The sequence below is a fragment of the Leuciscus leuciscus genome, assembly GCF_965113295.1.
Source record: "Leuciscus leuciscus genome assembly, chromosome: 9".
Taxonomy (NCBI): Eukaryota; Metazoa; Chordata; class Actinopteri; order Cypriniformes; family Leuciscidae; genus Leuciscus; species Leuciscus leuciscus.
Genome location: NC_138733.1, coordinates 42164486 through 42178082, shown reverse-complemented (window position 1 = coordinate 42178082; position 13597 = coordinate 42164486). Strand labels below are relative to the sequence as shown.

The 13597-nt window shown below is 40.9% G+C and overlaps 1 protein-coding gene across 1 annotated transcript in view; it reads right to left on the bottom strand.

Annotated features, from left to right (window-relative positions):
• The window catches only part of gfm1 (G elongation factor, mitochondrial 1), a 29800-nt gene that overhangs the window by 15694 nt on the left and 509 nt on the right, over positions 1 to 13597 (bottom strand). The window contains exons 2-13 of the mRNA XM_082179171.1: positions 12519 to 12671; positions 11655 to 11787; positions 8096 to 8300; positions 6604 to 6720; positions 6364 to 6514; positions 3977 to 4131; positions 3811 to 3895; positions 2789 to 2926; positions 1899 to 2000; positions 909 to 965; positions 677 to 814; positions 77 to 159 (exon numbers count right to left, since the gene is read on the bottom strand). Coding sequence (XP_082035297.1) covers positions 77 to 159; positions 677 to 814; positions 909 to 965; positions 1899 to 2000; positions 2789 to 2926; positions 3811 to 3895; positions 3977 to 4131; positions 6364 to 6514; positions 6604 to 6720; positions 8096 to 8300; positions 11655 to 11787; positions 12519 to 12671 — 1517 coding nt within the window. The remainder of the gene's footprint in view (positions 1 to 76; positions 160 to 676; positions 815 to 908; positions 966 to 1898; positions 2001 to 2788; positions 2927 to 3810; positions 3896 to 3976; positions 4132 to 6363; positions 6515 to 6603; positions 6721 to 8095; positions 8301 to 11654; positions 11788 to 12518; positions 12672 to 13597) is intronic.

Genomic DNA, 13597 nt, shown 5'->3' with positions numbered 1-13597 from the left:
TATCTGTGTTCAGGATCAGATCTTCATATGAATGTGATTTCTTCATGTGTGATGTGTGTGTAAATGCAGGACTTACGGCACAGCGCTGGTCACCGTCTCTCTGAAGGCCACCTTTGGTTTCCCCATCACACACGGACAGTTATATTCCCTCTCCATCCTCTATAACACACACACACGGACAGTTATATTCCCTCTCCATCCTCTATAACACACACACACACATCAGTTTCCCCATCACACACGGACAGTTGTATTCCCTCTCCATCCTCTATAACACACACACACGGACAGTTATATTCCCTCTCCATCCTCTATAACACACACACACACATCAGTTTCCCCATCACACACGGACAGTTGTATTCCCTCTCCATCCTCTATAACACACACACACACACACACACACACACACACACACACACACATCAGTTTCCCCATCACACACGGACAGTTGTATTCCCTCTCCATCCTCTATAACACACACACACACACACATTAGTGTCTTCCTCAGGATAAATCTCACGTGTGAAGCATGTGTGTGTGTACCTGTGAGTAGATCTCCAGGTGTGTGTGTGTGTGTGTGTGTGTGTGTGTGTGTGTGTGTGTGTGTGTGTGTGTGTGTGTGTGTGTGTCTGTACTTGTGAGTAGATCTCCAGGTCTGTGTGTGTGTGTGTACCTGTGAGTAGATCTCCAGATGCAGCTCTCCCATGCCGGAGATGATGGTCTCTTTGCTCTCCGTGTCGAAGTGAACTCTAAACGTGGGATCTTCCCTGGTGAAGCGGTTGATGCCCTTGGAGAACTTGTCTGTGTCGTTCTAGAGGACAGAAGAGGAGGAGGATGATCACACACTCTTATAGATGAGGACAGAGAGAGAGAGAGAGCGAGCGAGTCCTTCAGTGATACTGTACCTTGTTGGAGGGTCGTATGGCCATGGAGATCACAGCCTCAGGAACGTGGATGGATTCCTGCGAACACACACATTATTCCTCACATCACTACACAGATGTTCTTAACGCGTGTTCTGGATCAATCTCACACACACACACACACACACACACACACACACACACACACACACACACACACACACACACACACACACACACACACACACACACACACACACACACACACACACACACACACACACACACACACACACACACACACACACACACACGGGGTCATGTTTCATTTCACACCACATTTGAAAGAAAAAGAATTCCAATAATACGTAAAGACAATTAATTCTCATTTTCACTATAACAGTATAACTAATGACTGAAATCAGCTCCAATACCACAACAGAATGGTGTTCACTGCACATTTACTGCACAAGACTGAGTTCTGAATGAAGCCAGGTCTCAAATTCAGACAAAATGGAGGGTGCAAATGAATTAAAATTAATCAAAACCATCATAACTCAATAATAATAATTTTTTAAAAAACACTCTATTTCAAAGAAATGCTGTTCTTTTGAGCTTTCTATTCCTCAAAGAATCCTGAAAAACTAAGTGTATGACGATTTCCACAAAAATTTATAGCAGCAAAACATTGATAATCATAATAATAATCATAAATGTTTCTTGAGTATCAAATCATCATTTAGAATGATTTCTGAAGGATCATGTCTGACAACTGGAGAAATCCAGCTTTGATCACAGTTTACTATAGATGACATCTCTTATTTTAAAGGCAGAGCTCTTGTACGGTTATATAATGACATGACCAATGTTGCATTAATAGCGCATCAAGTATATATTTAAAGAAAATCTAGTTCCTCACTGGGGGCTCTAACCTGCATTATGCCCTTTAAACTGTACTGATATTTCACACATCACTGATTCCCTGTGTCTCTGAGCAGGTTTAGGGTGTGTTGTTCTCGGTTGATCACGTACCATGGAGATGTTGGCATTCGTGCGGGCAGTGAATGTGTCTCCGCTGGCACAGTCGATGCCAAACAGGGCACAGATGTCTCCAGCAAACACCATCTCTACATCCTGAACAACACAAGAAACACACCACACACTCCTGAACAGTCTGATTCAACACTCTCACTGGCTTCGTTTACATGCACAACTTTTGTTTCAATGAGACTGAATTCATTCCGACTGATGAACCTGAGCATAGTGTTTACATGAACGCTGAACGTGATCGGGTTGATGTGCGCGTTTATGTCACAAGCTTCAAATCTGAATATATTTTTTGACATGCGCACACTGCACAAATATACAGAGTTTCCCGCTGTTGGCGCATAATAACCATTCTCCTGCATTGGTTCTTTATTTGTTTTAAACAGCAGACTTAATATTTATCCATTTCTGGTCATAATTTGGAGAGAATGATCATATGAACCGTTGTGCCGCTGCTTATATTTATCACGCTGTAAAAATGCCCAAAACCGTCGTCTGTGGATGAGAATCTGAAACAAGGACTGGTGGGACGTTGTCCTGCTCCACTTCACACACACTGAAGAGTGGAAGGAGAATTTTAGGATGACGGGACACTCATTTATAAGACACTTTATTCAACAGGAAGAACATCTCATTACGCTATTTCTACATCATTGCACATGTGCAGTCCTTTCAGTTTCGGTTCTCAGTCTGATCAAGTGTTTACATGTTCTCTCGATCGGATCATTGGGATTGGGAGCCGTTGGGAGCCGTTAATCCGATTACTAACGGATTATTTGGTTGCATGTAAACATAGCGAGTGAGAGAGAAACACGCGGAGTCTCACCTCCATCTGAAGAACTGAACAGTCTCACTGAGAGAGAAACATGTCTCACCTCCATCTGGTCTGCGTGGAGTCGCACGAGTCTCTGAACTCTCACCCTCTTCGCCGTGCGGGTGTTATAGATGTACTCTGTCTTCCTCAGACACCCCTGATACACACGCACGTACGTCAGCTGACCGAAGCGCCCCGCCTGCAGAATAACAGGTCAAACACAGGGTAAAAACAGGTTAAACGGATTAAACACATGGTAAACAGGTCAAAACACAGGTCAAACACAGGTCAAACACAGGTCAAACACAGGTCAAACACAGGTCAAACACAGGGTAAAAACAGGTTAAACGGATTAAACACATGGTAAACAGGTCAAACACAGGTCAAACACAGGTCAAACACAGGTCAAACACAGGTCAAACACAGGTCAAACAGAGTTACATGGTAAACACAGGGTAAGCGGATTAAATACGTTAAACAGGTTTGACACAGGCTAGACACAGGCTAGACACAGGCTAGACACAGGCTAGACACAGGCTAGACACAGGCTAGACACAGGTTTGACACAGGTTTGACACAGGTTTGACACAGGCTAGACACAGGCTAGACACAGGCTAGACACAGGCTAGACACAGGCTAGACACAGGCTAGACACAGGCTAGACACAGGCTAGACACAGGCTAGACACAGGCTAGACACAGGCTAGACACAGGCTAGACACAGGCTTGACACAGGCTAGACACAGGTTTGACACAGGTTTGACACAGGTTTGACACAGGTTTGACACAGGTTTGACACAGGTTTGACACAGGTTTGACACAGGTTTGACACAGGTTTGACACAGGTTTGACACAGGTTTGACACAGGTTTGACACAGGTTTGACACAGGTTTGACACAGGTTTGACACAGGTTTGACACAGGTTTGACACAGGTTTGACACAGGTTTGACACAGGTTTGACACAGGTTTGACACAGGTTTGACACAGGTTTGACACAGGTTTGACACAGGTTTGACACAGGTTTGACACAGGTTTGACACAGGTACACGATGCGGCTCACACGACTTGACTTCAGAAGTTCACCTCGAGTTTGAAGGCCAAGCCAACAAAGGGCTGAGTGTCGTCTCTTGTTGGATCCATCAGAATCTTTGAGCCTTCTCGAGCCTCCCTGTAAACGACACACACACATTAACACACCTGTAACTCTGTCTAACGGTGTGTTTCAGTTAGCTGCAGCTCCAGCACTCACTCCTGGTTGAGGATGGCATAGTTGCTGACTTCAGTGGGGTTGGGCAGATACTCCAGCACAGCGTCTAACAGGGGTTGAACTCCTTTGTTCTTCAGCGCACTGCCCACCAGCACAGGAGTGAACGCACGCTTGATCGTCACCCTGCGCACGGCCGCCTGAAACATCAGCATACACACGCTTTCAGACCCCTACATACACAGCAGGACTACAGATAGTGCTACAAACATCAAATCAGCCAATCAACTGTGTCGCTGAGATACAGTTTCAAATCGGTCACTTACGAGGTTCAATCTTAGATGAGGATGCTGGGTACCACTTTATGTCTTTGTTACACACGTTAAACATACTTAATACAGTAGTGGTGCAACGGATCACACACATAAGTGCTAGGCAACGATTAATCGTGATTAATCGCATCCAAAATAAAAGTTTGTGTTTACGTAATATATGTGTGTGTACTGTGTATAATTATTTTGTATATATAAATACACACACATTGTATTTAAGAACAAATTTAAGTAACTTTAAATGTAACTTTGCTTTTCATTTATTACTTAAATCTCACTTAAAGCACTTTGATACCGAATCAAAAACTACTACCCTAACTGATAAAGTTCACACATTATTAAAGATGAAGATTAAAGTGAACAGTCAGTAATAAAATAAGAACAAATACACAAATTACAGGCAGAGAAGAAACTAAATAAGGTATATTCAGGAACATAAGTTAATAATTAAGCCTAAATGTAAAATAACACTATTTGTTCAATGTAGACATTAAATACAGTTTCATCTTTGTTAAAGCTGTGTTTGTTGTTTTATTAGCATTAATGACACAGGAAACAGCAGGAATATTAGGCTTCTGTCACTTTAAGACTGAATTAGGCTGCTGTCACTCAGACCCGAGAGAACTCTTGCAGAGGCAGATATTTAGACATTTTGTGCGTATGTGTCCGTTCAAGGGCAAGGAAACTCTCTCTCTCTCTCTCTCTCTCTCTCTATGTAAATTGACAAGACAAAACGCGTCCAAATGTAGGCCTGTCACGATTATGAAATTCGGCTGACGATTAATTGTCTAAAAAATAATTGCGGTTATGACGATTAATTGTCAGTTTTAGGGCTTTGACGATTAATTGTCTGTGTTAGGGCTTTGGCAATTATGCTGATTAATTGTCTGTTTTAGGGCTTTGTGCTTCATTCATTAAATAATTGTGATGAATTTAATCCTTTGTAAGTTATCATTTTGCAGTGTAAGTTTACAGTTAACACCTTTAAATATTAAATAAATAGGCTATATTCAATAGCTATGACAATTTGTTTATTAAACTTAGTGAGTGTATAAATCAGCAGCAAAAAGTAATTTTTGAAAACATCTGCACAGTAATTTAATAAAATCTAAACATGTTAATAAAAACAAATGTGCACAAACCATGATAATATGATACGCTTCAAAACAGAGCGGAACAAAGCGCGTATGCGCATCGCGGGTGCAGAATGATGTGCTTAATGCAACATGGAGTCGCAGCGATGCACAAGTGCGCATTTAAAAGTTCACGGCACAAAGCGAAGAAATGTCGAGGGCACAAATCCTAGTGTATATCAGTCCAACAGTTTATTGATCATTTGTTTCTTCACAGTTTTAAACTCCAGTTATTTTGCGTCTGATGCCAATTCATTGTCCTTGTGCTGTGTAGGCACACGGTAGCGAGCGAGTCATTTAGAAACAGCAAAAAACTCCAGCAAAATAAAGTCATTTTATGCAAATCCACAGCCCTTTATCTACAGATCAAGCATTATAACGTCAATGTCACATTGGAGAAAGTTTTACCGTGTATCCTGTCGTAACCGGACGACGCGCGCTGTTTGAATGCTGAACGGAATGATTGACAGCTGCAGACGAGTTTGTGAACTTTAATTTAACAATGTAAATATACTACTGTCCCTCACATTAAGCTATGGAATGGCTTCAGATGACTTTGAATATATTGCTAGAAAACGTAATTAGTGCTTGACTGCTTGTCTATTTATTTTGGTTCATGACTCCCCCTTGTGCCGTAGGTCTATAAAAGAGCGCAACAATCGCGGTTAGATCAAATAATCGCGATCAGACGGTTATTTAATTATCGCGACAGGCCTATCCAAATGATAAACTTTCACTCTATGACGGTTAGATTTAGCAGTTAATCCGCGAGTCACATGCGAGCCGAACCGTGGGGCAGCCGATCCGTACGGGTCACGATCAACTGCGATCCGCTGCACCCCTACATAACAGTAAATTATGCACAATTACAAGCTCATCACAACTAACCTTAAACCTTAGCATTACTTGTTAATCACACTGGAACAAGGACAGAGTAAAGTAAAGTGTGTGTAGGAAGCAGACAGACCTTGAGGTCGTCCACAGTGGGAACTCTCTCCTCCAGAAACATCTCTCCGAGCGTCTCGTCGGCGTTGGCCACACACTCCACCAGCTCCTGTCTGCGGTCGGACGCCTCGGACCGCATCTCCGCCGGGATCTCGGCAAAGCGGATGCTCTGGCTTCAGCCAAACGAGAAACACACAGATGATGAGAAACCATGTGATCGGCAGCACGTCTCCAGTTACACAACACCAAACTCATGCTCTACCCGAAAGGGCCGTCGAAGAAGATGCTGCGCTCCTCGATCAGATCCACGATGCCTTGCAGATTTCCCTCCAGCCCGATGGGAATGTTGACAAACGCTGCATTTTGATTCAGTTTAGTCCTGCCGGAGAAAATAAAACAACCTTACTGAGAGCCTGTAAGATCTGCAGCATTAACAGACATTCATCAGTGCTGTATCAGATCTAGGCAGGTGGAGCTGGGGAGGAGGAGGGCTTCAGAGGAACAGCACACTATCCTACAGCAAACACTCAACCAGACTATTGAAACGCTGAGCAAGCATCTCATTGGCTGCAGGATCAGCTGAGCCAATCAGCTTGTGCCATGCCGTAATGATGTCATTGCTTGTAGATTGCATGTAAAGGACCGTCAGCCTGTGCCATCTAGAGTTCAACGCCAAGAAATGTTTCTACTGACCCCACCACAAAAAAATAAATATGCATAGTTATTGTCTTTTTTGTGTTTTTGACCCATAACCTTGAGTTGATATATAAGGTTGTGACACCAAAAACTACTAATCTAACTCAATTAACTAAATATAAAATATTGTTAAACTGTCAGTAATAAAATAATAACAAAATCAAATTACGAGCAATAGCACAAAAACAGTAAAACAAACATACAAATAAAATAAACACTGCTGTTCATGTTTCTAAGGCAAGTCTAACAGTAATAGGTGGAGAAAATCAATAATCAAATGTAAAATAGTAATGCGGGATCTTGACTGTATAAAATAAACAGATGAATCCTTATTAAAGGTGCAAGTTTTTCAGCCAAAAGCAGTGAGTGATTTTTTTCTTTGTCCTTTGTTGTTTGATCATTACATCAAATCACAATATATTTTTATACTTTGATCTAAACACAGAAAGCAACAGGAATATTAGGCTGTTGTCACTTTAAGAGCTAATGCACAGATCCAATAGACCATTACACATGCATTTTATTTCTCAACTATTTATTTTCACTGTTTACTAGGATCATTTTGTGTAAATATGTCCGTTCAAGCGCAAGAAGATGTGAAAGAGAGCTCAATTAATATATTATCATTATTTACATGTAAGTGTGAGTGCAGTATATATATATATCCATCTGTCTGACTGCCCAATTAAATTTCCTCACCATTATTTCCTTCAAAACACAAGACTTTAGTTCATCTTTGAAACGCAAATGCACAGATCTTTAATGGAACCAATAAGGTTTGTTCTGGTGCGCCCCGAGCAAGTACGTTTGAGCTTCTGCTTATCATATCTGATGTGCTTTATATATGTGCTATGATCAATTTTACATGCGAATAAAAGCCTAAAGTAAAGTTTTGGGTGAATAGACCTTCAAAAGAGGGACATAAATCTCTCAGGTTTCATTAAATACATCTTCATTTGTGTTCTGAAGATGAACGAAAGTCACATGGGTTGGGATGACAGGATGTTAATTTTCCACAAGATTTGTCCCGTGACCTGTGACCTCTGACGGCGCATCACCTGAGCTGCTGCAGCGCTCGGCTCGGATTGGCCCCCTGCCGGTCCAGTTTGTTGATGAAGGTGAGGAAGGGCACGCTGTAGCGCTTCATCTGCCGGTTGACGGTCATGGTCTGACACTGCACCCCCCCGACCGCACACAGCACCAGCACGGCCCCGTCCAGCACACGCAGGGCCCGCTCCACCTCGATGGTGAAGTCCACGTGACCTGGACAACACACACACACACACACCAAACGCTGTTACCACAACCAGGGTTTGAGATTAACACCCCCCAAATGCGGGTATAAATCAACTATGGCGAGTAACTCTGCCAATTTAGAGAGTTATTTTGTTCACTCACTTTGTTGGAGAAGTTTGTGTAAGACAAATCTGCCCAGATTTAGCACAAACACTAAACTCATGAGTCATCATGATGTATTAAACACAGCGTAATGCACAGAATCTGCTCAGATCTGGCTAACTTGAACACACGTCACCACAAATAACAGCGCGCTTGTTTATTAGCATTGAAGAAACAGCGGAGATTAAAAAGCATTTGGTTAGAAAAGACATTATTATTTCCCAACATCCTGCATTATTTGGATGTTCTTTGAACTGTATTGATCGGTTCACCTAAAAGGATGAGGATGAGAGGGGGAGCTGGAAATGGCCGGATGACAGGATTTTGTTTGAATAAGAAATTAATCTATGAAATACAAATTTTATGATATATATAGTTACTTTAGTTTATTTCGGTCTCCTTCAAAAGAAAAGAAAAAAAAGAAAAAAATTCACAAGCAAAAATAGAAACGAAAATTAAATTACAGTGTAAACAATATTTTTCAAAGAAAAAAAGTTTCTTGACCGAAAAGGTGTCGGCTGAAGCTTATGCTTATTGTGCCGATCCTTTTTACATTTCATTTATTTTACACACAACACCAAAACACCAAAACCATCTTGCGTACATAAAGAACGACTAAAAGAAAAAGAAGCTAAATTCATTCAGCTTTGAATAATGTAATTTAAAAAAAAAAAAATTCTCAAAGATACCAATGGATTTACATGTTTTCAGTTCATCATCAGACTATTCCACAGGTTAACCCCGTGAACAGACAGACATCTCTGTGTGACGCTGGCTCTGATCTGTGGATTACTGAACACAACTGTTCCTCTGAGCTCATAAGCAGGAGATTTCATCTGAAATTTATTATTTTAAACATTATTTTGGCTATTTTATATTCTACGAAGTCATTAAATGAATATTCATTATGAATAGCTTGTTTGTTGGGTGATAATAATCTGTGTTTTTTGCAGAATAACAGCTGGTTTTATTGTTGTTTCGTATGCATTTCCCCAGATCTCTATGCAATATGTCATGTATGGCACTATTAGAGACTGGTACAGTATGTTTAGGGCCTTTGAATCAAGAATGTGTTTTATTTTGGACAGGATAGCCAGAGTTTATGAAGTTTTTGACTTTATGTAGGTTATGTGGGATTTCCAACTGAGCTTGTGGTCAATAATGACACTTCAGATGTTTAAAAACACTTTAAATGTAAGTGAAAACAATAATGTTTCACTTACCATTTCTAGTTCAGTCATTTCAATTCTGATCTGGACATTTGTATTTATTTTTTATTTTTATGTTTTATTTATATTTAATGACAATTTATTAACATCGAACCATTTTTTTAATGTTTTATAATTTCTGCTTCCACTGTGTCCAGAAGCTGTCCCAAATTTTGATGATCGTAAACAAAATAGAGTTGTATCATCTGCAGATAAGACGCAATATAATTGAGTAGACACATTACAAATGTCATTAATATATAATATGAACAGCTTTGGTCCCAGGACTGAGCCCTGAGGTACTCCACATGTGACCCTCTGGAGCTGTGACCTGTCAGTGGTGAACTGCACACACTGAAATCTATTCCTGAGAAACTCACTAATCCATCTTTGTGCAACGCCCCGATGCGGGTTTTTTTAACAATATTTTGTGATCGAAGGTGTCGAATGCTTTCTTCAAATCCGACTGAGTAATTTTTATTATCTATTGCAGAGGTCAGTTTTCCCACCAGCTCTATTACAGCTGTTTCTGTGGATCGCTCTGCTTGGAAGACATTTTGATGATCATTTAATGGTTTATATATTTTTTAATGAAACTGTCAAGTCTTATTTCAAATACTTTAGTCACTATACTATTGGTCTATAGTTTGAGAGTGAATGGCGGTCACCATATTTGTAGATGGGGAGGACTTCAGCTATTTTCATGCTGTCCGGAAAAACACCAGTTTTGAGAGATAAGTTGAAAATATAGGTTAATGGTTTTACAACAAACGTCCTTAACTAGTGCCATGTCTATATCATTAACATCTGCAGATTTTATTTTATATTTATTTATTTATTGTATTTATTAGTTAATTTTCTTCTTCTGACTTTAGAAATATTGAGCTAGTTTTTTTATTTAATTATGTCAACATCCACACCTGCTTTTAATTCTGGTTGCACAGTATTGTTTGCTAGATTGGCTCCTAAATGTACAAAATAACTATTAAAATTCATTAGCAATATCGATTGGCTCGGTTATAGTTTTCAAATGATTTGTGAAGTATTTTGGATATTCGCTTTTCTTAGTGTTTCCTTTGATTGCACTATTTAGTCTCTTCCAAGTCTCTTTAATATTGCTCTAGTATATTATTATAATAGTCCTTTTTGGTTTTCCTTAACATGTTTACTAGCTTGTTGTTTATATTTGAGTTCGGCTTCCTTTGTTCTCTTTTTCTAAAAAATGTTTATATAGGAGATTTTTCTTTTTGTAGTCCTTTAGTGATCCAGGGTTTGGCTTCATACTTTGACTGCTTGTGTATGCGCACAGGACAATATTTGTTGAATAGGTGGATAGAAATAGACAATAATTTTTCATAAGATTCATTTGGATCATTAGTTAAGTAGACTTTTTAATGCTTGTTTAAAGGCTTTTATGGATGTTGCTGTTTTGAGTCGTCTTAGACTATATGCTTCTTGTTTCTTTGCATCTTTACTCTGAGAAAAGTGTTGCAGTGTAGTAAAGACAGGGAGATGATCACTTATCTTGACTTGACTTATCTCGTTTAGGAGTAGTTTATTATCTTTCTATTCTACTGTCAACTGCATTTGTAAAGATATTGTCATTTAATGTAGAACTATTGGCTGTGATTCTTGATGGTTTTAAACTAAACATAGTATCTATAAAGTCTCTGTGCTTTTGTAATTTGTGCACATTCAATAGGTCAATGTTAAAGTCTCCACAAACAAAGGTTTCCTATGACATGTCACACATTTCCACAATTGTGCTGTTAAATGTATCAATACATGACCCTGGAGCCCTATATATACAGCTTACCAGGATCTTTCTTTACCATTATTTCCACTGTAACACATTCCATAACATTATCTATTTTAATTTTCATCTTATTTACTAATTTACAGTTAAAGTTAATTTCAAATTCTATAAGCAGAAGTGTTTCAGACGGCAGGAGCGAGTGTGTGGTGTCCTAGCTAACATGAGCCCTGTTTCTCCTCAGAGATGGAGGGTCACCTGGCGTGTCGATGATGTTGATGTTGTGATGTTTCCACATGGTGAAGGTGGCGGCGGACTGGATCGTGATTCCTCTCTGTCTCTCCAACTCCATCGAGTCCATGATCGCCCCCACTCCATCCTTCCCTCTCACCTGACAGGAGGACACGTTATGAAGACGTTACAGGGAGAAGGGTACTTCTGGAGAACCTTGTCAGAGCGTTCTCAGCTGCATTTAAAGGGGACATATCATGAAAATCTGACTTTTTCTGTGTGTAAGTGCTATAATCGGGTCCCCGGTGCTTCTGCCAACCCAGAAAACATGTAAAGTGAAACCCAGTAACTTTGTTTAGGCAAGCCTTTCTCCGCAAGCATGTGAGAAAATAAGCCGAACTGATTTCGTTCTCCTTCTGACGTATGAAGAGGATGTTTATTATAATATTACCGGCCCTTAATCTGCACGTTTACACCCACAGCCACTCCATTTGGTTTCGCAAGCGACAACAGTGACCAAATACATAAATGTTTCCACTAACCATTCAGAAACGTCTAAAAGTGAAACTCTTCCTGAGTCTCTCCGTGAGGCTGCACTCGCTACTGGTTATTCTGAGATTCGGGACGACTGAGACTGGTGTGTTTTGTTATTGCTGGAGTATCTGAAGCTGAGATTCTGCAGATCATTTGCATTTAAAGGGACACACACACACAAAAACAACGCTTTTTTGCTCACACCCATTAAGCGGCAACTTTGACAAGCTGTAATAAATGATCTGGAGGGGATTTTGAGACACATTCTGGAGACACCATATAGATTTATATTACATCTTGTGAAAAGGGGCATAATACATGACCTTTGAAGACAGCTGGGTGTTTAGCGAGGCTCACCTCGTGCATCTCCGCGATCCGGCCGGTGTAGTACAGCACACGCTCCGTCAGTGTGGTCTTCCCCGAGTCGATGTGTGCAGAGATGCCGATGTTCCGGATCCGCTCGTTCGGGGCGAAGCCATTCGAGCACGAGCGACAGCAGCGGATCAACACCTGAGACACACACACACACACACACACATGATCAGAGACACACACACACACACACACACAGAACAGTAGCGGATCAACACCTGAGACACACACACACATGATCAGAGACACACACACACATACATACACAGAACACAGCAGCGGATCAACACCTGAGACACACACACACACACATGATCAGACACACACACACACACACACACACACACACACACACACACACACACACACACACACACACACACACACACACACAGAACACAGCAGCGGATCAACACCTGAGACACACACACACACATGATCAGAGACACACACACACATACATACACAGAACTCAGCAGCGGATCAACACCTGAGACACACACACACACACACACATGATCAGACACACACACACACACACACACAGAGAGAGAGAGACATGATCAGAGACACACACACACACACACACACACACACACACACACACACAGACATGATCAGAGAGACACACACAGAATGATCAGAGACACACACACACACACACACAGAGAGAGAGAGAGAGAGAGAGAGAGAAAGACATGATCAGAGACACACACACACAGAGAGAGAGACATGATCAGAGACACACACACACACACACACACACACACACACAGAGAGAGACATGATCAGAGACACACACACACACACACACACACACAGAGAGACATGATCAGACACTCACACACACACACACACACACACACACACACACACACACACACACACACAGAGAGAGACATGATCAGACACACACACACACACACACAGACATGATCAGAGAGACACACAGAGAGAGAGAGAGACATGATCAGAGACACACACACACACACACACACACACACGATCAGAGACACACACACACACACACACATGATCAGAGACACTCAGAGACACACACACAC